Source organism: Oncorhynchus tshawytscha, linkage group LG08 (genome assembly GCF_018296145.1).
Source record: "Oncorhynchus tshawytscha isolate Ot180627B linkage group LG08, Otsh_v2.0, whole genome shotgun sequence".
NCBI classification, from domain to species: Eukaryota; Metazoa; Chordata; class Actinopteri; order Salmoniformes; family Salmonidae; genus Oncorhynchus; species Oncorhynchus tshawytscha.
Window position 1 is genome coordinate 46,184,627 of NC_056436.1, and position 24,479 is coordinate 46,209,105.

General features: G+C 42.0%; 1 protein-coding gene across 3 annotated transcripts in view; it reads right to left on the reverse strand.

Annotated features, from left to right (window-relative positions):
• si:dkey-16j16.4 overlaps positions 1 to 21,000 on the reverse strand; it is a 56,244-nt gene extending 35,244 nt beyond the window's left edge. Inside the window, exons 1-3 of one of the 3 annotated variants that reach the window (XR_006083903.1) lie at positions 20,318 to 20,997; positions 2,305 to 2,386; positions 1,613 to 2,121 (exon numbers count right to left, since the gene is read on the reverse strand). Coding sequence is in view for 2 of the 3 variants with exons in the window: in XM_024429686.2 (XP_024285454.2) it covers positions 1,613 to 2,121; positions 2,305 to 2,386; positions 20,318 to 20,386 (660 nt within the window). In the remaining variant the exon portion in view is untranslated. Of the gene's footprint in view, positions 1 to 1,612; positions 2,122 to 2,304; positions 2,387 to 20,317 lie in introns of all 3 variants that reach the window. The other 2 variants (XM_024429686.2, XM_042325575.1) reach the window with 2 other exon arrangements.
• Between the last annotated feature and the right edge of the window lie 3,479 nt (positions 21,001 to 24,479).

Below are 24,479 nucleotides of genomic sequence, written 5' to 3' on the forward strand. Positions count from 1 at the left end.
CCTATCTTTCTGTTCCCCCAAAGGTTTGGATATACTGGTAAAATAACCAGGTTGTTAGGTTGCTTGCTAGCCAAAGAGGAAAACACACTGATTAGTTTTAGAACGGCCCATGAAACTGTTCAGGAATGTAAAATGTGGTCCCGGTGATCCGCTTTGGGAAGATACAAATGTTGCACCGGTAATATGGTCAGATCTTTAGACCTGGTTGAGCTACAAGCAAGTCGTTTTCGCTATAGAAATAGTGCATCCATGAAGCTAACGAATCCTCACTCGCTTGTTTCTGTAGGGCACTAGGAAACAACAGCACAGCAAAGCCTTTTCATTATGACAATTATTATCTGGGAGATTTTTTTTCATAGTCGCGCAGTGCTCCCAAAATAAAACTCCTGGTCGCACAGCTAAATATTTTATTGCATATGTGACCAAATTGGTCGCACTTCAGAGCTCTGTCCACACCCAAACAAGAGTTGGAATATGGCATTATCTGCCAACATAAATAAATAATTCCTCCTAACTGTTTAAAACATTTGGTGATGCTTAAAGGGTTTGTCCATCCAAATATGATAATTTCCAGTTTGTTCTATAAGATTGGATGTAGGCTACAGGGAGCAGTCCAAAATAGCTTTCATTCCTTACATATGGGTAGTCAAAAAGAGCTATAGCTAGCATTGCTAATTTCCAGAGACCTAGGGCCAAATTAGCATTGAAAACTAGCATATAAAGATAATCAAACAGCATAATTGTAAAACTGTCTTAATTTTGCTGGAGCCTGGGAAGAGTAGCTGCTGCCTTGACAGTGCTTTTAAATAAAATACATTATTTGTTTGTTTTTCTGAAAATCATCATTTTGGAATGTCCCATGTCATGTCCCACATCATTTTAACCTACTTAACCCCAAGATTTTCCTAGTATTCACAATTTGTAAAGCCCTAGTTATTTTTGTTGCTTTGGGAAAGTAAATACTAAATATTTTTACTTATATAATGTAATTGGTGATTAATTTATATTTGCCCCTTTTGGTTTAATGTCAACCCTGTAACGTGAACTGAACATGTTTTAGTATCGTAAAACTAATATGATAAAAATACATTTGAAAGAAACATTGAACATCTAATACTCAAATCATAGTGTAAAAGTAGGTGAGCTGGTTCTACTCCTTTTGGTCATTTTCTTGAGATTTGTGGTGGAAAACCCTGGCTGTTACCCATAGACAGATAGGCTAGAAATGTTTTAAGATAAAATACTGCTGTGAAGCTTACATTCAATTGCACACAACAAGCTTCCATTCCCCCTGTCACAAGGGGAGTAACATTCATGGCTGATTTAAGATGTCATCAACCCTGTTACGATAAACCATGTCACTTTTTATTTATTTTCATTTCTGAATATGTCAAAATATAATCATTTGGTGAAATAAATAGTAATTTTGGATGAAATTACACTTCCCAAAAGACACTCTATTCGTAGAATGACCCAGCTATGTGATTCTATGATTGCCAAATACTTGTGAGATGCTACCCAAACCACAACATGGTATGCTGATTGGAGGATGAACAATGCTATGCTAACGGTCACTATTCAAGAACAGTAGACGCAACGTAATGGCACTAACCTGTTGCATTTTCTCCAGGTCCAGACTTGGCCTCCCCAGCTCTCCCCCGTAGCTGTGCCTGTGTTTCCTATAGGGAGCCGCCGACTGGTCGAAGTGGGTCAAGATGATAGGCTTGGCAGCAGGCTGCACCCCCTGGAACTGGAGCTTAATTGGAGGCGGTGGCTTGAGGCTGCGAGGTGGGCTTGAGCTAAAGAGCACCGGGCTGGTGGAAGCGGCCAGGCAAGTCCCAGGCTCCAAGGTTGCTGCAACTGGGCCACAGCCACACAGGTCCCACACCTCCTCGTCGCTGGAGGCACTGCTGGGGTGGTCACCGTGGCGATGGTGCAACGTCCACTTCCTGCCGTCTCCAACGCCGTGGCTGATTCGCTCCAGCTCTTCTTCAGACGAGTGACGGTCCAGAGTCGGGTCTAGAAGGAGGCGTAGGTGATGGAGGCGTGCCGGAGATAGGGGACCCTGATTGTGCTGCTGGCTGGTTGCCAGAGGGGTGAGGCCGCAGTTCCGCCGCCTCTCTGAGGGGGGTGACCAAGAGCACATGTCAAAGGTGAAGAGGCAGAGATAGCGACAAGCTTGTGTATTTCTATTCTGTGTAAACTGAAAGTTGCTTTATCTGCTAAATTACCATCTTGTACATATCCATGTAAAAACGAAGAGAATAGAAGACTTGGGTTGGTTTGAGCAGGCGGGCCACATACCTCTGTCAATCTGTGCAAGCTCCTGGTTCTCCCCCTCGGAATCGTCGCTCTCCGCTCCCTCCCCACTTCCATGGTAGGAAATCTAGTAGGGAAAGGGTTAAAGGATAACTATTTAATTGGGCAACATATGGCTTGTCCCTCAACTTCCTACATAAGATAGCATACAGTTAGCATCAGTACAAGACACTCTTTGGGGATTTGTTAGGTTGACAAGTAGCGTATTTATTAGACGAAATACCCACGTTCATATCATTGCAACTATGAAGCCACTAGGAAGCAGTATCTTTACCAAATCACCATTCCACTTACCTCACATCTCTACAGCTAGTGCAACAGCATCACTAAGCAACAGGGTGGCCCACTGATTCTCAGCAAACATACTTTTATCTAAAGACTCAAATAAACATTGTGTTGGAGAAATTGTGCAAAAGGTCGAGATTAGGGCAATTCTGTTTCACATGTAACGTGCACATCATGCTAACACCCAAACTTGGCCAAATGGCTTTATTTCCTGGAATTCCTTACTCTCAAATTGGAATTTGGAAGAGGGATGACATTTACAAAAAGCTTAAATCTAGGTCTGGTCAATCTAGCCTCTTCAGTTCAGTGTATACTCTTGTCAGCTCTTGGCAATTTCCAAGTCCCAGATTGCCCCTTTAAGAGCAGTTCCCTTTTGAGGGGTCTATGAGACACCCAGCAGACTGCAGCACGAAGAGTTAAGTAACGCGCCACACACACAGTAGTTACCACACTGAGGCAGAGCAGCTGCCATCTGTGCTCACACAGACATGCACTCACACAATGCCTCCCCTTCCTACTGAAGCACTTCAAACAGAGCAAAGGAGAAACAGAGTGCAAGAGAAAGGAACCAGGGCCTCAAGTCCTACTCCAGCAGGCAGCGTACACTTCTACTATAAACAAATGGGGGTACATTCAGAGTTTACTCTGACATTGTAGGACACAACGTTGAATGTTGAACACTGCTGAATGTTTGCGACTGGTACACTACATAAGTACTCTTACTTCCCTATCAGCATCAAACTACAGGCTATACTGTATCTAGCTATGAAATATCTTTAGCCTAATCCTGATCAAATATCTTTACAAATGTTCACACCATCAATCAAACTATTTCCACTACTACCGTAGCAAAGTACAAATGGTGCAAATACGGTTATAATAATTATGGCCTTTTATTATTTGAAGCAGCATAATTCTCGATCAATTCTTTACATCGACAGCCACAGTAGAGAGCACACCAACTTCACTGCCATTGCCCTTTCTATCTCCATGACATCACCCACTAGCACCACATTGTCTTGTGTGGGAGGCTGATAGTATTCTTCTCTTTCCATTTAGGATCGGGGGTAGGCTAATCTGATCCTAGGTCAATGTTAAGGGCAACTTCTACCTCAAGCAAAGGGTTAAGGGCTCAAGTCCAGGTTAAAGGTAAAGGGTGTGTCAGTCTTGGAGCAAGTCAGACACTATTGTCAGAGGCAAGAGGATGAGCCAACATAACAGTGACGTTGCATGTTGACTTAACTATTTGGCCTCGCTCTGCCCCCAGGGCAGTTCAGGGAAGCTGGTATTAATCGCTTATAAGGACAGCAGGTGAAAGAGAGGGCACAAACACACATGCACACACGCATTTACATTGCACTTATAAGGTATACAAGCACCACGCATACTGTCAAGCAACAAAATGCTTCAGTGTGTGTACGACTGGGGTAGGCTACTTATCTCTTCGCAGTCGAACTTAGTCTCCCTATCTATGTTACATACTTCCTCCCACACTGGATAAACGGGGCATTTGTTTTACCTGAGCAACTCAAACCACAACATGGTTCAAATAACTGGATCATGAAAACATTTAAATTAAAATGGGGTTTTCATGACTAAGGTATGGATTTGAATAGATGTTTTTCTCTCAAACCATGAGCCATGATACCTGTGTTGAGCATGTAGTATCAGAAGGTACTCTTGTAAAGGACATCAATGTTGTGTGCAATGCACAGTGAACTGTTGATGCTTGTCTGAGTATGAAAGAGTTTCTTGTTAACTACTTTTATGGTTTGGGTTCGTGCAACAGTTGAGTAAACAGTGTGTAACAGTTTAGGGAACGTTGGCCGTATCCGAATACCCATACTTGCATCTTAAATAGTAGGCCGAAAATGTTTTGTTTAATAGTATGCAACATTTCGAAAATGTAGTATACTTAAATTGCCCGGGTGTCACACTAATTTCGGCTTAGACAACACCTGAAATGGGGATGGGCTACTGAAATCAACGAATAGTTGGAAACAACGCAATTACGCATTCTCCGTATGCGAAAATATTATGTTTAATAGTATGTGAATTTTCAATAATCGAGTGGTTTAAATGCCAGGATGTTATACTTATCGTCTCTTCATCCAGTAGAATTCGATGCACACTTTTCCATAACACATTGGAAAAGGTGGGTTGCGAGTGATAGGCCCTAATTCTCTTTAAGTAGCCAAACTACAAAACTAGGGTACTTAATTGGGAAGATGCTGAATAGCGAAGCTTCTGCGGTGCCGTTCAAATGTAGGGTAAGTAGTTTTTGTTCTCCTTAGAATGATCAAGAGTATTGCATCATAAGCTACATCTTTAAAACATAAGTCTTTAATAAAACGTTTTTACCGTAATTGGATTTCTGTTTTCTCATTGAAAAATGTTTATTCTCATCAGAGCTTTTTTGCATTTATTTATTGTTTACCCCCTTTTCATGGTATCCAATTGGTAGTTAGTTTTGTCTCATCGCTGCGACTCCCATTCAAACTCGCTAGAGGCGAAGGTGGAGAGCCGTGCGTCCTCCGAAACACAACCCAGCCAAGTCGCACTGCTTCTTGACACAATGCCCGCTTAACCCAGAAGCCATCACATCCCTGCCGGCCAAACCCTCCCCTAACCCGGACAACGCTGGGCCAATTGTGCGACGCCTCATGGGTCTCACGGTCACGGCCGGCTGCGACCGGGTCCATTGTCAGAGCTTTTAAACAAAATACTAAACCATCTTTTGATTTCCAAATGTGTCGGCACCAGAGACTCAGGATGTGGGTGCGTTATTGGTGGCAGGTTAATCAGGCCTATTGACTGGAACATATGGATTGTTTAAGTTTTGTAGGCAGGACTACCTATTATTTAATTTATGGATCAAGTCTTAGCAGTCATTCTGATCTCGTTCCCAATGATCAGTGCTTTAGTTTATTATGTTGCTGTCCAGCGGTTCTGAATTTGTGATGCAACCGACTGTCCACGTTTTTCTGTGCAATACCCATTTGATTTGAACATTTGAAAAGTTTTGGTGTATGTACTAGGCAATTTGATTTAATTTATAAACCATACCAGTCAAAAGTTTGGAGACACCAACTCATTCAAGGGTTTTTCTTTATTTTTAATATTTTCTACATAGTAGAAGTGATGACAGCATTGCATACTCTTGACATTCTCTCAACCAGCTTCACCTGGAATGCTTTTTCAAAAGTCTTGAAGGAGTTCCCACATGATGAACACTTGTTGGCTGCTTTTCCTTCACTCTGCGGTCCAACTCATCCCAAACCATCTCAATTGGGTTGAGGTCGGGTGATTGTGGAGGCCAGATCATCTGATGCAGCACTCCATCACTCTCCTTGGTCAAATAGCAGCCTGGAGGTGTGTTGGGTCATTGTCCTGATGAAAAACAAATGATAGTCCCACTGAGTGCAAACCAGCTGGGAGGGCGTATCGCGCAAGAATGCTGTGGTAGCCATGCTGGTTAAGTGTGCCTTGAATTCTAAATCAATCAGACAGTATCACCAGAAAAGCAGACCCACACCATCACACCTCCATGCTTCACAGTGGGAACCACACATGCGGAGATCATCTGTTGACAAAGACAGTGGTTGGAACCAAAAATCTCCAATTTGGAATCATCAGACCAAAGGACAGATTTCCACAGGCCTAATGTCCATTGCTCGTGTTTCTTGGCCCAAGCAAGTGTCTTCTTCTTATTGGTGTCCTTTAGTAGTGGTTTCTTTGAAGCAATTGGACCATAAAGGCCTGATTCACGCAGTCTCCTCTGAACAGTTGATGTTGAGATGTGTCTGTACTTGAACTCTGAAGCATTTATTTGGGCCACAATTTCTGAGGCTGGTAACTCTAGTGATCCTCTGCAGAGGTAACACTGGGTCTTCCTTTCCTGTGGCGTCCTCATGAGAGCCAGTTTCATCATAGCGCTTGATTGTTTGACTGCACTTGAAGAAACTTTCATGGACTGTCGTTTCTCTTTGCTTATTTGAGCTGTTCTTGCCATAATATGGACTTGGTATTTTACCAAATAGGGGTATATTCTGTATACCACCCCTACCTTGACACAACACAACTGACTGGCTCAAAATCATTAAGAAGGAAAGAAATTTCTAACAAGGCACACCTGTTTATTGAAATGCATTCCAGGTGAATAACTCATGAGAATGCCAAGAGTATGCAAAGCTGTCATCTAGGCAAAGTGTGGCTATTTGAAGAATCTCAAATATAAAATATTTTTGGATTTGTTTAACAATTTCTTGATTACTACATGATTCCATATGTGTAATTTCATAGTTTTGATGTCTTTGTTATTCTACAATGTAGAAAATAGTAAAAATAAAGAAAAATCCTTAGTGTACTTAGCGATCAAATCTGTAGTGAACATTACTCCTTATATGCCTATAAACTAGTACTGCCATTATGCCACACAAATGGCGCTTGCATGTTAGGTTGAGCATAAGAAATGCACCAACAATCCTGATTTCCGAGGACCCTTTACCCTTGAGGTTGCATGTTAAATGTGCAACCAGAGGGGGAAAAAACCCTAGACCACATTTAATCCACACACAGAGACGCGTACAATGCGCTCCCTCGCCTTCCCTAGCCTTCCATTTGGAAAATCTGACTATAATTCTATCCTCCTGTCTACAAACAAAAACAAAAGCAGTAAGCAAATGTGACTTGGTCAATAAGAAAGTGGTCAGATCAAGCAGATGCTAAGCTACAGGACTGTTTTGCTAGCACAGACTGGAATATGTTCCGGGATTCTTCCAATGGCATTGAGGAGTACACCACATCTGTCATTGGCTACATCAATAAGTGCATCTGACGTGGTCCCCACAGTGACTGAACGTACACACCCCAACCTGAAGCCATGAATTACAGGAAAAATCTGCACTGAGCTAAAGGGTAGAGCTGCCACTTTCAAGGAGCAGGACTCTAACACGGAAGCTTATAAGAAATCCCGCTATGCCCTCCGACGAACCATCAAACAGGCAAAGCTTCAATACGGGACTAAGACTGAATCGTACTACACCGGCTCAGACCCTCGCCGGATGTGGCAGGGCTTGCAAACTATTACATACTACAAAGGGAAGCACAGCCACGAGCTGCCCAGTGACACGAGCCCACCAGACGAGGTAAATTCATTCTATCCTCGCTTCGAGGCAAGTAACACTGAAGCATGCTTGAGAGCATCAGCTGTTCCGGACGACTGTGTGATTACGTTCTCTGTAGCTGATGTGAGTAAGACCTTAAAACAGGTCAACATTCACAAGGCCAGACGGATTACCAGGACGTGTACTCCGAGCATGCGCTGACCAACTGGCAAGTGTCTTCATTGACATGTTCAACCTCTCCCTGTCTGAGTCTGTAATACCAACATGTTTCAACCAGACCATTATAGTCCCTGTGCCCAAGAACACGAAGGTAACCTGCCTAAATGACTACCGACCTATAGGATTCACGCCTGTAGCCATGAAGTGCTTTGAAAGGCTGGTCATGGCTCACAACACCATTATCCCAGAAAACCTAGACCACTCCAATTTGCATACCACTCCGACAGATCCACAGATGATGCAATCTCTATTACACTCAACACTGCCCTTTTCACACCTGGACAAAAGGGACACCTATGTGAGAATGCTAGTCATTGAATACAGCTCCGCGTTCAATACCATAGTGCCCTCAAAGCTCATCACTAAGCTAAGGTCCCTGGGACTAAACACCTCCCTCTGCAACTGGATCCTGGACTTCTTAACCGGCCGCTCCCAAGTGGTAAGGGTAGGGAACAACACATCTGCCACACTGATCCTCAACACGGGGGCCCCTCAGGGGTGCGTGCTCAGTCCCCTCCTGTACTCCCTGTTCACTCATGACTGCATGGCCAGGCAAGACTCCAACACCATAATCAAGTTTTCCGATGACACAACAGATCACCAACTACGATGAGACAGCCTATAGGGAGGAGGTCAGAGACCTGGCCGTGTGGTGTCAGGACAACCTCTCCCTCAATGTGATCAAGACAAAGGAGATGATTGTGGACTACACGCCCCCATTGTGGAGCACGCCCCCATTCTCATCGACGGGGATGTAGTGGAGCAGGTTGAGAGCTTCAAGTTCCTTGGTGTCCACATCACCAACAAACTATCATGGTCCAAACACACTAAGACAGTTGTGAAGAGGGCATGACGGCCTATTCCCCCTCAGGAGAATGAAAAGATTTGGCATGGGTTCTTAGATCTTCAAAAGGTTCTACATCTGCACCATCGAGAGCATGGTTGCATCACTGCCTGGTATGGCAACTGCTTGGCCTCCGACCGCAAGGTACTACAGAGGGTACATCACTGGCCGCCATCCAGGACCTCTATACTTTGCGGTGTCAGTCTGTATATATTGCTATTGTTATTTTACTGCTCCTGTTTTAAATATTAGTAAATTATTATTATTTTTACTTCCCTATTTTTACTTAACATGTTTTTCTTCTCAACTTCTTAAAGCACTGTTGGTTAAGGGCTTGTAAGTCAGCATTTCACTGTAAGGTCTACACCTGTTGTATTCGGCGCATATGAAAAATAACATTTGAGTTGAGATATTACCATGTTAGATATACCGTGCCTTCAGAAAGTATTCAGACCCCTTCACTTTTTTCCACATTTTGGTACATTACAGCCTTATTATAAAATGGATTAAAACAAAATAAATCTTAGCAATCTACACACAATACCCAATAATGACAAAGCAAAAACAGGTTTTTAGATTAGTTGTTTGCAAATGTATTAAAAATAAATACCTTATCTACACAAGTATTCAGACTCTTTGCTATTAAACTGAAATTGAGCTTGGGTGCATCCTGTTTCCATTGATCATCTTTGAGAAGTTTCTACAACTGGATTGGAGTCCACCTGTGGTAAATTCAATTGATTGGACATGATTTGGAAAGGCACACACCTGTCTTTATAAGGTCCCACAGTTAACATGTCAGAGCAAAAACCAAGCCAGGAAGTCAAAGGAATTGTCCGTAAAGCTCTGAGACAGGATTGTGTTGAGGCACAGATCTGGGGTACCAAAACATGCATGCAGCATTGAAGGTCCCCAAAAACACAGTGGCCTACATCATTATAAAATGGAAGGAGTCTGGAACCACCAAGACTCTTCCTAGAGCTGGCCACCCAGCCAAACTGAGCAATTGGGGGAGAAGGGCCTTGGTAAGGTAGGTGACCAAGAACCTGATGGTCACTCAGACAGAGCTCTAGAGTTCCTCTGTGGAGATGGGAGAAACCTCCAGAAGGACAACCATCCTGCAGGACTCCACCAATCTGGCCTTTTATGGTAGAGTGGCCAGACGGAAGCCACTCCTCAGTAAAAGTACACGACAGCCCGCTTGGAGTTTCCCAAAAGGCACATAAAGACTCTCAAGACTATGAGAAACAAGATTCTCTGGTCTGATGAAACCAAGATGGAACTCTTTTACATGAATGCCAAGTGTCACATCTGGAGGAAACAGCATCATGCTATGGGGATGTTTTTCAGCGGCAGGGACTGGGAGACTAGTCAGGATCGAGGCAAAGATGAATTGAGAAAAGTACAGAGATCCATGATGAAAACCTGCTCCAGAGTGCTCAGGACCTCAGACTGGGGTGAAGGTTCACCTTCCAACAGGAAAACGACCCTAAGCACACAGCCAAGACTATGCAGGAAAGGCTTTGAGACAAGTCTCTGAATGTCCTTGAGTGGCCCAGCAAGAACCCGGACTTTGAATAATTATGTAAATGTGCTGTTTACGTGGTTTGTTTAAATATAAATGAGCAAGTATTTCTAAAAACCTCTTTTCGATTTTTATGTGGAATTGATAAGGTAAAAAAACAATTTAATCCATTTTAGGTTGTAACGGAACAAAATGTTGAAAAAGTCAAGGGGTCTGAATACTTTCCTAATGCACTGAATCTAATTATTTAGGAAGGAAACGGGTCCATTTGGGATTGGGCATAAAATCACCTTGCATTCAGCGGTTCTGAATTTGTGATGCAACCGACTGTCCACGTTTTTCTGTGCAATACCCTTTTGATTTGAACATTTGAAAAGTTTTGGTGTATATACTAGGCAATTTGATTTAATTTATAAACAGTACCAGTGTGACATGGATTTCTCCAAACTCTATGTAAGGGGCTTTACAGTGAGAGCATGTCCACCAATTTCCCAGTTCCTCTTTCCTTCCTGCTTCGTACAATTTGTTCCATGTCAGGCTGAAAGCTCACAAGCCCTGACCTCCTAGCTTTCACTCCACACCTGTCTGGTAAGGCCCGCGAAAGCCATGACCCCGGCGTTATCTCCCGTACTTAAAGCAGGTGATTGCAGGTCTAATGAGTGATAAGGGGGTTGTTAAAAACAGCTGCTACGCCCGAGTGGCAAAGAAAGAGGAAAGAGTGGAGATTCCATGGTAAGGCCATATGGATAAAGGGATAGTGGCAGTTTGTGTGTACACGTATGTGTGTGTGCACCCGTGTCCAAAAGGTAAAAACCAAAAGAGCTAGATCATCTGTCACCAGCTTGGCATGATGATATCCACCTGGCTGTGATATATTTGACATGTCCCGTGTTCATGTGCTGCATGGGAACACGTGTGAGGTTAGAGGGATTGGCAGTGCCATCATGAGTGTGTGAAGACTGTTTGTGCCCTTGGGATAATTCCAAAGAGGGATGGTCCATTTAACACACTTAAAGGGATATTTTGTTTTTTTAGCATGTTAGACCTCATTTTCCACTTACTTTTAGTGTTGAAGCATCTTCCAGGCAGTTGTTTTAGTCAGAGTTCCATTCATGAGATGTCTTAGTTGTTTGCCTGAGCCATACAGTGTATTGGTCAGACTTGCAAGCATAATAGTGTATAACTCGAACTGTGTTTACTTCCTGTATTTCCCTTGTCTTGGAACGCATGGCTCGCATAGCCACAACTCCAAAATTCACAGAGCCTGGTTCTCGAGGCTAGTGCAGTGCAAACGCGGCTTTCAAGCCAGACAGCTACAAGCCTGAAGAGGATGCATACTTTGCAGAACCATATTTATAATTTATGAGCCAGAATATACTGACGATGAGTTTTGACAGATAGAAGCAAAGACAGCGCGGGGGAAATGGCAACAGGTGATCCGGCAGATCAGCAACAGGGCCCAGTTAACTAGGGGTATAAATGTGAAAAATCTGAGAAAAATGCAAGGCAATGCCGACTGAAATTTAGTGTCTGGGCTGTGCCGAAGGAACTTGATAATGCCAACACTTGAAGAACTACATTTGTTTGCCGAAGACACTGAGGATGTCGGTCACAGCACAACAGTCTGTGTGACAGATCATTCAGATTCCCCAGCACTTATCAACCCAGGAGTTAATTGAACATTTTTTTTCCATGTCTATAAGATCAGCTGAAAAAAAAGTTAGCATATCCAGCGGGACCAAATGGGAAGCTGTCCATAGAGTAAGCAAACGTTTTGAAATTGAAGTTATCAATAGTGTATACATATCAATTTGAATATGTTATCGGTTTCCTATAATGATATATTCCCATGTTCCATAGTCAATATCTTCTTGTTGTGTATCGCATTGTGATGGAATGGGCACTCAAGGCAGACAAAAGGCAACGGACAAGTAATGCCATCCTGCGTCGTTGAGGCCATCCATAGAAAGTATCCTTCACCCTTCAGGAGGATACGATGGATTCAAGGATTCTAAGCACGTGCACCTGCTTCTCTGAACCACTTGGTTCTCAAGAATGTCCAGTATAAAGACTGAACACGTAATGACACTAAAGTTTTATTACACAACCTGTCTATGGCTATGACCAATGTAAATACAAGCTGTTTAACTAGCCATGAGTATGTGAACAACAAAGTGACTTGTTCTTCAACACAAACATGTTCCCAAATAAAAGACAATCAAATTTGTAATGAAGGTTATAAAAGTAAACACACATACAACTAATAGAAAAATACACTTGACTAAGTAAATGGACATGTAAACATGTTCTACACGACTACTTTAGCAGTCCAACAACCTATGTAACTTCTACTTCGACATCTAGGCTACACATATCCTTGTCCTAGCTAGTGACATCTATCCGTATCCTTATTCCTGTCGGAGCCAGTAAACCGCTTGTTTTCCTTATCTATATTTCCGTACGTGTAGCCACGCACTTTGTTGACAAGTGAGAGATGTCACGCCTGCTCCGGAGCGGAACAACGCTGGCAACTTACTTTGGCTGAAGTATCTAGTCTGTGTTTTTCAAAAGCACAATTGCAGATGTTTGGAGAGAAAAAAAACATATCTTTCAACAGGCCCCCCCAAAAAAAAAAAAAAAAAAAAAAACATAAACGTCATTAGAATTTTATGTGGAGACGTTTTGAAGCACGTTTTTGGGTGAGTCTGGCCACTACCACTATATGGGTCATGCAAGCAACTAAGCCAGCCAAAGAAATCTCAGGAATGGAATGTTGGCCAAAACAATTGTCTGGAGGATGCTTCAACACTAAAAGTAGAAAATAAGGTCCATGGTGATTTTAGTCTTTTGTGTCCAACAATGAAAATTATGTAAAAATAAATAAATAGTCACCACCCCCTTTCAAAATGTTCACCTTGTTGCCTGAAATAAAAAACGGATTCAACTCTGACTTTTTCCGGCTATATTTACACACAGTAAACACACAATATCCAAGTAAATATGGAACTCTGAAAATGAATTACAAGTAAAAACAGTAAAATACCCTATTTGGATAAGTGAACACCCCCCTGAGTAAATACTTACTGGAACCACCTTTTGCTTGAATTATAGCCAAGAGTCTCTTTGAATATGTCTCTAATAACTTTACACCCCTAGACTGTGCAATATTTGCCCATTCTTCCTTGCAGAATTGTTCAAGCTCAGTCAAATTGCATGGTGACCGCTCATGGACTGCACTCTTCCAAGTCATTCCACAGATTCACGATGGGATTTAGGTCAGGGCTCTGGCTAGGCCACTCAAGGACATTTGAAAATAAAAGAGAGCCGCACACTCTAGGAGCTCAGATGCAAAAATGTAACACCAACATTTCGACAGCCAAGCTGTCTTCATCAGGGTATAATCACAAACACTGCGGGATGACTTGTTTATATAGTGTCAAAAGACACAGGTGTCTGTAATCATGGCCAAGAGTGGCCTAATATCATTGGTTAATAATCAAATATTAAAATGTCATACAAAGAACAGCATACAAACAACAAATGGATAGCATACGATCATAGATTAATTTGACTACACAAGTTTACAAACAATTACAATGGCAAAGTCACAATAATCACAAGAATGGCTTAAGATCAAAGTCTATGTTGAGACCGAAGGGCGCAAGGGTCTTTAAATTAAAGATCCAGGCAGCCTCTCGTTTTAACAATAAATTATCAAGGTCACTCAAGGACATTCACCTTGTCCTTCAGCCACTGTACGGTTGCTTTTGGCGGTTTGCTTTGGGGTCATTGTCATGTTGAAACGTGAACCATCTTCCCATTTTCAACTTCCTGGTAGTGGGCTGCAGGTTATAAATATAACGTTTATTTGGAAAGTAAGAAATAAATATATATTTTTAAAAGCATTCATGATTTGCGGAAATGTAATATACTAACTATTACTCTTGAATAAAAATATGAAATGGTATTACATTTGGTGAAGAGCACATTATGGCTTGTTTAGGACGCGAAACTCAAAGTTTTTAAGACTTGAGTTGAGACTTGTCGGTCTTGACGTGGGACTTGAGTGCCAAGACTTGAGACTTACTTGTAATTTGTAAAACAACGACTTGGTCTGCCAACAGGTGTCTACTAGTTACAGAAAAAACTCACTATCACACCCATGTGTACACTCATGCGGGCTACTATAATTACAGCCACACTCAAATAGACTTGAACTCTCAAACACACACAGTCAAACATGATCATAATTGTACTCATTCCACTTGAACATGTGAGAAAACAAGATTTGTGAGAGCTATAATTCTATCTGCCCTTGCTCTGCCTCGTTATTTTTAGGAGTGTTTCCCAAATGTTGAGCAAGCAAATGCTAGCCTAATCTTGCTAATGACATCATTTCCCCTCTGTTGTTTACAATGTACAACCCTCCATCTTTCGAATGTTCCCAATTGGCTACAGACTTGGCTGCTTGTTTGCGGAACCAGAAGATACAGTTGAAGTCGGAAGTTTACATACATCTTAGCCAAATACATTTAAATTCCGTTTTTCACAATTCCTGACGTTTAATCCTAGTATAAATTGTCTTAAGTCAGTTAGGATCATCACTTCATTTTAAGAATGTGAAATATCAGAATAATAGTAGAGAGTGATTTATTTCAGCCTTTCTTTCATCACATTCCCAGTGGGTCAGAAGTTTACATACACTCAATTAGTATTTGGTAGTATTGCCTTTTAAATTGTTTAACTTGGGTCAAACCTTTCGGGTAGCCTTCCACAAGCTTCCCACAATAAGTTGGGTGAATTTTGGCCCATTCCTCCTGACAGAGCTGGTGTAACTGTGTCAGGTTTGTAGGCCTCCTTGCTCGCACACGCGTTTTCAATTCTGCCCACACATTTTCTATAGGATTGAGGTCAGTGCTTTGTGATGGCCACTCCAATACCTTGACTTTGTTGTCCTTAAGCCATTTTGCCACAACTTTGGAAGTATGCTTGGGGTCATTGTCCATTTGGAAGACCCATTTGCGACCAAGCATTAACTTCCTGACTGATGTCTTGAGATGTTGCTTCAATATGTCCACCTAATTTTCCTGCCTCATGATGCCATCTATTTTGTGAAGTGCACCAGTCCCTCCTGCAGCAAAGCACCCCCACAACATGATGCTGTCACCCCCGTGCGTCCCAGTTGGGATGGTGTTCTTCAGCTTGCAAGCCTCTCCCTTTTTCTTACAAACATAACGATGGTCATTATGGCCAAACAGTTCTATTTTTGTTTCATCAGACCAGAGGACATTTCTCCAAAAAGTACGATCTTTGTCCCCATGTGCAGTTGCAAACCGTTGTCTGGCTTATTTATGGCGGTTTTGGAGCAGTGGCTTTTCCTTGCTGAGCGGCATTTCAGGTTATGTTGATATAGGACTCGTTTTACTGTGGATGTAGATACTATTGTACCTATTTCCTCCAGCATCTTCACACGGTCCTTTGCAGTTGTTCTGGGATTGATTTGCACTCTTTGTACCAAAGTACGTTCATCTCTAGGAGACAGAATGCGTCTCTAACCTGAGCGGTATGACGGCTGCGTGGTCCCATGGTGTTTATACTTGCGTACTATTGTTTGTACAGATGAACGTGATACCCTAAGGCGTTTGGAAATTGCTCCCAAGGATGAACCAGACTTGTGGAGGTCTACAATTTGTTTTCTGAGGTCTTGGCTGATTTTCTTTTGATTTTCCCATGATGTCAAGCAAAGAGGCACTGAGTTTGAAGGTAGGCCTTGAAATACATCCACAGGTACACTTCCAATTGACTCAAATGATGTCAATTAGCCTATCAGAAGCTTCTAAAGCCATGACATAATTTTCTGGAATTTTCCAAGCTGTTTAAAGGCACAGTCAATTTACTGTATGTAAACTTCTGACCCACTGGAATGTGAATTATAAGTGAAATAATCTGTCTGTAAACAATTGTTGGAAAAATTACTTGTGTCATGCACAAAGTAGATGTCCGAACCGACTTGCCAAACTATAGTTCGTTAACAATACATTTATGGTTGTTGAAAAACAAGTTTTAATGACTGCAACCTAAGTGTATGTAAACTTCCGACTTCAACTGTAACTATTACCAGCTAGCCTAATTCCAATCCGATTTCAAACATGTTACCACATCAAAAGGAAGTAGCATGTTTTTTTTAACTGGTGGAATTAAGTGAGATGTATGCTATTCAATGGCGTATGTCCATTTACAACAAACCAATCACCCCAGAAACTGTGCTGTTGTGCCATGGCCTGATCTTAATCTGGAGTCAATAAGAGGGCAAACAAACACACACAAACTTCAGTGCATTGAATCACTACATAAGGCGGCAACCTAAAATACACCCCCTCCAGTGTGTGTGTGTGTGTGTGTGTGTGTGTGTGTGTGTGTGTGTGTGTGTGTGTTTCAGTGTGCCTATGTTCCTGATCAACTGTAGCCTACGCAAGCGTGAGTAGTATGTCAAGTATGCTTGAAATAAATCCCTGTTACTGAGCAGCTTTCTAAGATGGATCGATGGGAATCTTGGGAACACACAGACACACATGCTGACTAGTCCACACGCATATGCGTTACATAGCAGCACATTAACACAGACAAGGGAATACACTGCCCACCTGAACTACAGGCCCCACGCTACATCCTCTCTGACACATGTATGACAGACTGTTGGTGAAAAATGTCTGCAAGCTCATTTTAGCTTTCCTTGCAATAACGGAGTGAATAGCACACAGACATACTTGTGATTTCTAGAAGAATGTAGATTAGACATGCAAACATAACTACATAAACAGACCCATGCCAGACACACAAACTTCAGCTGCTTCAACTCCCAAATCCTATAAAACTGACACAATCTCTCTCTTTCTCTCGTGAACTAGACCCCAGGGTCTGACTGGCCTTTCCGTTCTAGGCATGCTCACATGAGATCACGTCCATGTAACTGGCCCTATAATTGTCTTCATTAGGCTGACCTCCTAGAGTCAGGAGTGGAACGGGGCCCATCCACACCAATGAGGATCATTATCTTTGGGTGTCCTAAGCCCTCGCTCTCAAGAATGACCACTTTCACAGCCTCCACCGTGGTCAGTGACACATATCTTCCCAAAATGTCTGAAAGGGGTTGTGCCTTGAAATAATTCCAATAATTAGAAGAGCTAGCAGCCAGGGCTTACTGATACAATGGTATCAGTAACGTTTGGGGTGAGCTTTCCAAAATCTCCACCAGGCCATTCAAAATGTGCAATGGTGGCACAAAATGGCTGCTCAATTTGGAGTTGGTTGCGTCACAATATAGAGCGCCTCTACACCCGACATGAAAAGTTAGCATTGTTGCACAAAATGGGTGCCATGTAACATTGAAGTGGGTGCTACTAAAAGTTGAAGCCAAGCAAGTGTAAAGGAGAGCGACTTCAATCATCTATCACCATCATTATATGAAATGTATTAAAATTGGTGATGCCGCCCCCTTCCAACAAACACTCAGTGTTTTTATTGAAGACCGTGGTGGCTGCAGCTCTGTATATTGCTGCAGGATCCTTAGTGCTCCGCCTAACATGCTGACCAAACCGCTCGCGCCCGTGTGTCCGCGTACACATGTTGATTTTTGTACCCCCACACCAGACACGATCAGGACACGCAGGTTGAAATATAAAAACAAACTCTGAACCAATTATATTAATTTGGGGACAGCATTAAAAGCATTAAACATTTATGGCAATTTAGCTAGCTATATCCTGGGATATAAACATTGGGTTGTTATTTTACCTGAAATGCGCAAGGTCACACACAAGCTGTGTGAAAGTATTCTAGGCAGTTTAGGATGGAAACACTGAGCTATGGTCCATACACACAAAAGCCAGATTCCTGTTTTCAGAGGAGAACCAGATGTGTAATAAATTGAAGTAGGACGTGTGTTCGTGTGTGTGCGTGTGTGTGTGTGTGTGTGTGTGATGAAGTAAATTGAAATGAGTTTGTGTCATACTAATGTGATGTTATAAAGAACTGAACTGCGTTCAATGTTAAAACACGTAGGAGTTATTTTGAGTGCAACAGTTACGGGTGGTTGCATGGCTGTTTAGTTACAAAAACACTGTACAGCCCACATGCTTGTTGATCATTGAGATAGCGTTGAGATACACACTTGAAACAGCGTATGTGTGTGTGGCTGCAGTAGTCTCTTTCAAACTAACCAGGTCATTCACCTAAAGCAACAGGCCAAAGCAAAAATGACCTGCATCAGTGGTGACCCGTCATTCAGGGCAGTTTTGCCTCTCTTGCATGTCATTTTGGAATTAATGTGTGTCACATATCAGTTTGCAAACTAACAATGTAAACAAAAATATATTTAGTTAATGAAGCCACATACAAACATGGTCGATTATTTTGCTTTATTGAGTAAGGCAGCTCCAAAATGCAGGTGTTTCAGGCTAGTTCAGAGCTTTATGTGGTGGAGGGGCAGCCAGAGGAAAATACAGAGTGTAGGGGTTGGTAATGTTCTCTAGTTGTGCCATGACTGGCTCAGTGCTCAGTCACTCATGGGGACTGCGTCACTGCAAAATCTACAGGGAGAGCTTGAAAGTTCAAGCCCCTTGGGTGCTGACATATATTTACATTAGAAGTGCCCATCCAAGAAGGCTCAAGATCATTGGCCACAGATAAAATTACGTCAAATCACGTTATATCTACCGTAGCTTTGATCGGACTGATCATGTCAACATCTTACTTTCAAAATATTAGCTGACAAGCAGTCATTGTCATGAATCACGTCAACAATCTACTGGCAAATCCTTTTCAATCCTTGTTATATGAAGAGAAATTATAGATAAAACGTATCAGTGCTCATCGGCCATTGGGATATAAACATTACACAACAAGTTGGAAATGGCAAATTCAACAATAAGTGGTTTGGAAGGAATCAGTGTCTAACTGCAAGCGTTGCAAAGCAATTCCTATTTTACATCCCCTGCCTGCTGGCAAGGGCGTGTGGTCCAAGTCTGCTTTTAAGGGTCTCTTTTCAAAGCTTAAAAGGATAAACAATTCACATGCAACACCATTGGCCAGAAAAGGTTGAAGATATTGGCCGACTTCTGCTGCATTCAAAACAACTGGAAACGTGTAACTGGGACATCTCAGACTTCAGTGAGTTCAAGACAACAGGGAACTTTTTTTTAAAACAAGTTCCGACTGGGAAAATATGTTTTGAACGGTCATCCAACTCGGAATTCCAAGTCGGGAACTCTGGGCTCTTTCTAGAGATCCGAGCTGAAGATCACTGATGTCATGATTTCAACCTTGTTTGAGTCCAAAAATGTATTGTATGCTGCTCCATAAATTCTGTAATATGCCAGGGAGATATGAATAATGTAGCTAAGAAAGTATTACTAAGTGTACATTGTGTAGTAAACTTTTAGTAGCCCATGTGCCTCATACTAATAATTTAGCCCCTTTACCCTACTGTTCTGAAATGGTGGTGCACATGCAACCTACCGCCTGTTTTAGAGAAATGTCATCATCGAATATATTAATTGTCTGTTTATATGCCCCCTTTATTTATCCTACGGTTCTGACTCTGTGTATAGGGTTAATACCGTAAGAAAGAACCATGTTCTGAATTCTGTTGCTGTACATTTAGTTATTTGTACATCTCAATTGTCAGTAGAAACCCCATTTGTTGAAAAGAAAGCTCTGCTGAAAGAAAGCTCTCCTGTAGAGACCACTTTATGTAGGCTCTAACAGTTTGTGGGCACCATTTGTCACTGTTATAGTGCAATTAATGTATTGTTTAGTGTTGTATTGTGTAATGGCTTAGCTGGCATGCAGCTAAAACTTTTTTGCCGACCAAGATTTACATGCTCTGCATAATGCAATACTAATTAACATATAACAATGTTACAATGTGTCTTTATAACATTATGTAGTGGTGGACGATGTCACTGGGGAGGGGGGATTCGACAATACTATGAGGCTTACCTTAAATTGAAAAGGATGAATCTCGTTGAGCGAGTGTCTTCTTAGCTTCTTGGTTAAAGTCTTCAACATCCTGAACTTTTACGGATATGGCTTATCTATCTTCACTTAGCTATTTGTGTTGCTGGTGTGAAGCCATGCAACAACTACTTTGAAATGTACAGCAGTTTGCACATTAAAAGGCACAAACTTACTAAAGCAAACAGTAACACATTCACACACACAGTCACTCACTCACTCACTCACACACGCACACACACACACACACACACACAATGATGACAAACTCAACTTTTGTTGAAGAGAATAACCAGCCCCCAATACCAGCCCCCAATACCATAGTTTGTGCAGGTAAATATCTTGACATAATAGCGGTCGAAATCGGTTATGTGACAGGCTTGATTAAGACCAATTTGAACTAAAACCGACTTCGTTATTGTGCGTTCATTTAGTTTACTAGCGACGTAGCCAGTCCTGGTAGCTTGTTTCCCAGGTCCCAAATTAATAAACCATAATAGTTTCGACTTTCTCCTCCTCGGCTTTGAAAAAAAAAAATTGTAGGAATAGCGCGCGAGCTATGTCGTCCACTTTCCCTCAACTTGCTCACGTTCAGACGCGCGCGCGCACACACACACACACACACACACACACACACACACACACACACACAGCCGAATGTGTACGTGTACACGTGTACACACACACACACACACACACACACACACACACACACAGAATCTACATGCTCTCCTACCAGAACATATTCCAGTTCTCTCGTTCATAGATCCGGATTTTTCATTGGCTACTCCACCGAGTGATGTCATTTTTTTCTCAAGAAGGAGAGGGTGGCTGCCTGTTTCTTAAAGCAATATCTTGTTTACTTTGACCGATATCAACCGTATATGTCTATATAGGTTCTTTATAAGCATTAAGAATGTAATATATTTCTGCCAATTTTCGTCTATTGGAGAATCATAGAGTTACTTAGATCTGGGAACTCATCAGGATGATGCCGTTCAGGCATATAAACCATAAACCATGCATATGTACAAAATATACCCCAAAATGTTCCTGCTCCAGTTTTCACGCAAAAGTTTGCATTTATACAAATTTAACTTGATGTGAGAATGTGGTCAGCTTCACTCAAACTTTAGACCATGCACGTCTGCTAGTGGTTGAAATATTGTATTGCAAGCTGGCATGTAAGTATTTTGTGTAAATCGTGGATATGATGACAAGTTTATTCATTAAAAAAATACAACTGGAAACACTAACAATAATGCAGCCTTTTGCCATTACTGAGAAGTCTATGTGTTTTATTTCTTGACGTTATTTCTTGACGTTTTCCTATTTATTTTATTTTCATAACCTTTGCAGAATAAATTCTTCACATTTCCTGGCTCTGTGATGGGTTCATATTCCGTTTGGAGATTTAAAAAAATAAAAAATAATACATGCATTGCCAGTCAAAAGTATGGACACATTCAAGAGTTTTTCTTTATTTGTACTATTTTCTACATTGTAGAATACTAGTGAAGACATCAAAACTATGAAATAACAAATATGGAATCATGTAGTAACCAAAAAATTGTTAAACAAATCCAAAAATATTTTATATTTGAGATTCTTCAAATAACCACACTTTGCCTTGATGACAGCTTTGCACACTCTTGCATATTAAAATAAAACAACTGATACATCACATTTACATATGTTTTCAGACCCTTTACTCTGTTTACTTTGTTGAAGCACCTTTGGCAGCAATTACAGCCTGAAGTTTTCTTCGGTTTGACTCTACAAGCTTGGTACACTTGTATTTAGGGAGTTTCTCCCATTCTTCTCTGCAGATCTTCACAAGCTATGTCAGGTTGGATGGGGAGCGTCGCTGCACAGCTATTTACCGATCTCTCCAGAGATGTTCGATCGGGTTCAAGTCCGGGCTCTGGCTGGGCCACTCAAGGACATTCAGACTTGTCCCAAAGCCACCCCTGCGTTGTTTTGGTTGTCTGCGGAGGGTTTTGTCCTGTTAGAAGGTGAACCTTCACCCCAGTCTGAGGTCCTGAGTGCTCTGGAGCAGGTTTTCATCAAGGATGTCTCTGTACTTTTCTCTGTTCATATTTTCCTCGATCCTGACAAGTCTGCCAGTCCCTGCCACTGAAAAACATCCCCACAGCAAGATGCTGCCAACACCATGCTTCAACATAGGGATGGTGCCAGGTTTCCTCCAGATTTGCCGCTTGCCATTCAGGCCGAAGAATTCAATCTGTGTTTCATCAGACAAGAGAATCTTGTTTCTCATGGTCTGAGAGTCCTTTGGGTGCCCTTTGGCAACTCCAAGTGGCCTGTCATGTGCCTTTTACTGAGGAGTGGCTTCCGTATGGCCACTCTACCATAAAGGTATGAATGGTGGAGTGCTGCAGAGATGGTTGTCCTTCTGGAAGTTTCTCCCATCTCCACAGAGGGGCTCTAGAGCTCTGTCAGAGTGACCATCGGGTTATTGGTCACCTCTATGACCAAGGCCCTTCTGCCCAGATTGCTCAGTTTGGCCGGGCGGCCAGCTCTAGGAAGAGTCTTGGTGGTTCTAAAGTTCTTCTATTTAAGAATGGAGGAGGCCACTGTGTTTTTGGGGACTTTCAATGCTGCAGACATTTTTTGGTACCCTTCCCAGATCTGTGCCTCGACAAAATCCTGTCACGGAGCTCTACGGACAATTCCTTTGACCTCATGGCTTGGTTTTTGCTCTGACATGCACTGTCAGCAGTGGGACCTTGTATAGACAGGTGTGTGCCTTTCCAAATAATGTCCAATCAATTGAATCTACCACAGGTGGACTCCAATCAAGTTGTAGAAACATCTCAAAGATGATCAATGGAAATAGGATGCACTTGAGCTCAATTTTGAGTCTCATAGCAAAGGGTCTGAATACTTAAGTAAATAAAGTATTTGTTTTTTATTTTTAATACATTTGCAAACATTTCTAAAAACTTGTTTTCACTTTGTCATTATGGGGTATTGTGTGTAGATTGAATCCATTTTAGAATAAGGCTGTAATGTAGAAAATGTGGAGGGGTCAAGGGGTCTACACCTCCACTATTACAGTGAAATGTTTTGTCTCGGAAGTTGTCTTAAAGGGATTGAATTTGCTGTTGCCTAATTGTTTTTTGGTAGGTTTCACTACTTTCCTTCCATCTATAGCATTTTAATATTGTGCAGTGCCTCATGATTAAATATAGCTCTGTTCAGGTAAACTGTGATTTTGCTGTGACCTGATAAGGGTGTTAGTGGGCTGACTGTGAATGCTCTAAGAGATTGAGTTGAGGTCAGTGATAATCTACAAGTAATCTACTGTACTACTGCCAAGGGATGAGCTGTAGGTGTACCTACCATAGGAGTCTCCTCAAAGCCTACCATTGACTATGTGCAGACCCAACGTGCGACAGAGCTGCAGGAGTTGTGACCCATTTTTGTTGGTTGTTTTGTCATGGTTGTGTCTAGGGGGGCATATGGGGGAGGGAATCACCTCCAGATAGGTGTTTGTCCCCATGTGTAGTGAGAGTGTCAGTTTCTTGTCCGGTTCTGGCATTTAGGTCACCACAGACTGTCACTGGGCCTGGAAATGGTTGATCTCCCCCTCTAGGATAGAAGTATAGTATAGGGATTTTATTGGGGGGGCGGGGGGATATATGTAGCACACATGAGGACATTTGTCTCTGTTGAGATAATTTCCTTGTTCATTTCTAGACAGATGTAAAATGTTCCTGTTTTGACTCATTTAAAATAGTGGGTTAGGTCTACACTATATCAAATTAGTATACCTCCTGAGTCTCCTACCTGTTTCACACCTGGTAGCTTGGTGGATAGGACTACCAGCTCTCTGTAACCTAGAGGGCAGCCAGTGGGTCTGTCTCTTCTATACCATGTTTCTTGTAGGATGACAATTTCTGTATTAACCAATTTATTTGATGAAGTCTGGGTTCCTGCTCTTTAGGCCAAAGGCAGATGACCTCAGACCTTGTATATTCTAACGGCACGTTGGGTGCCGGCATTCAAATAACAAAAAAGAAAATAAATAATATAGGCCTAAATGCTCAAGCGCAATAACATTCGTTCTGACTGTCTGCTCAGACGAACAGCCTCACCTGGTGTGCCTGTCATTCAGACACGC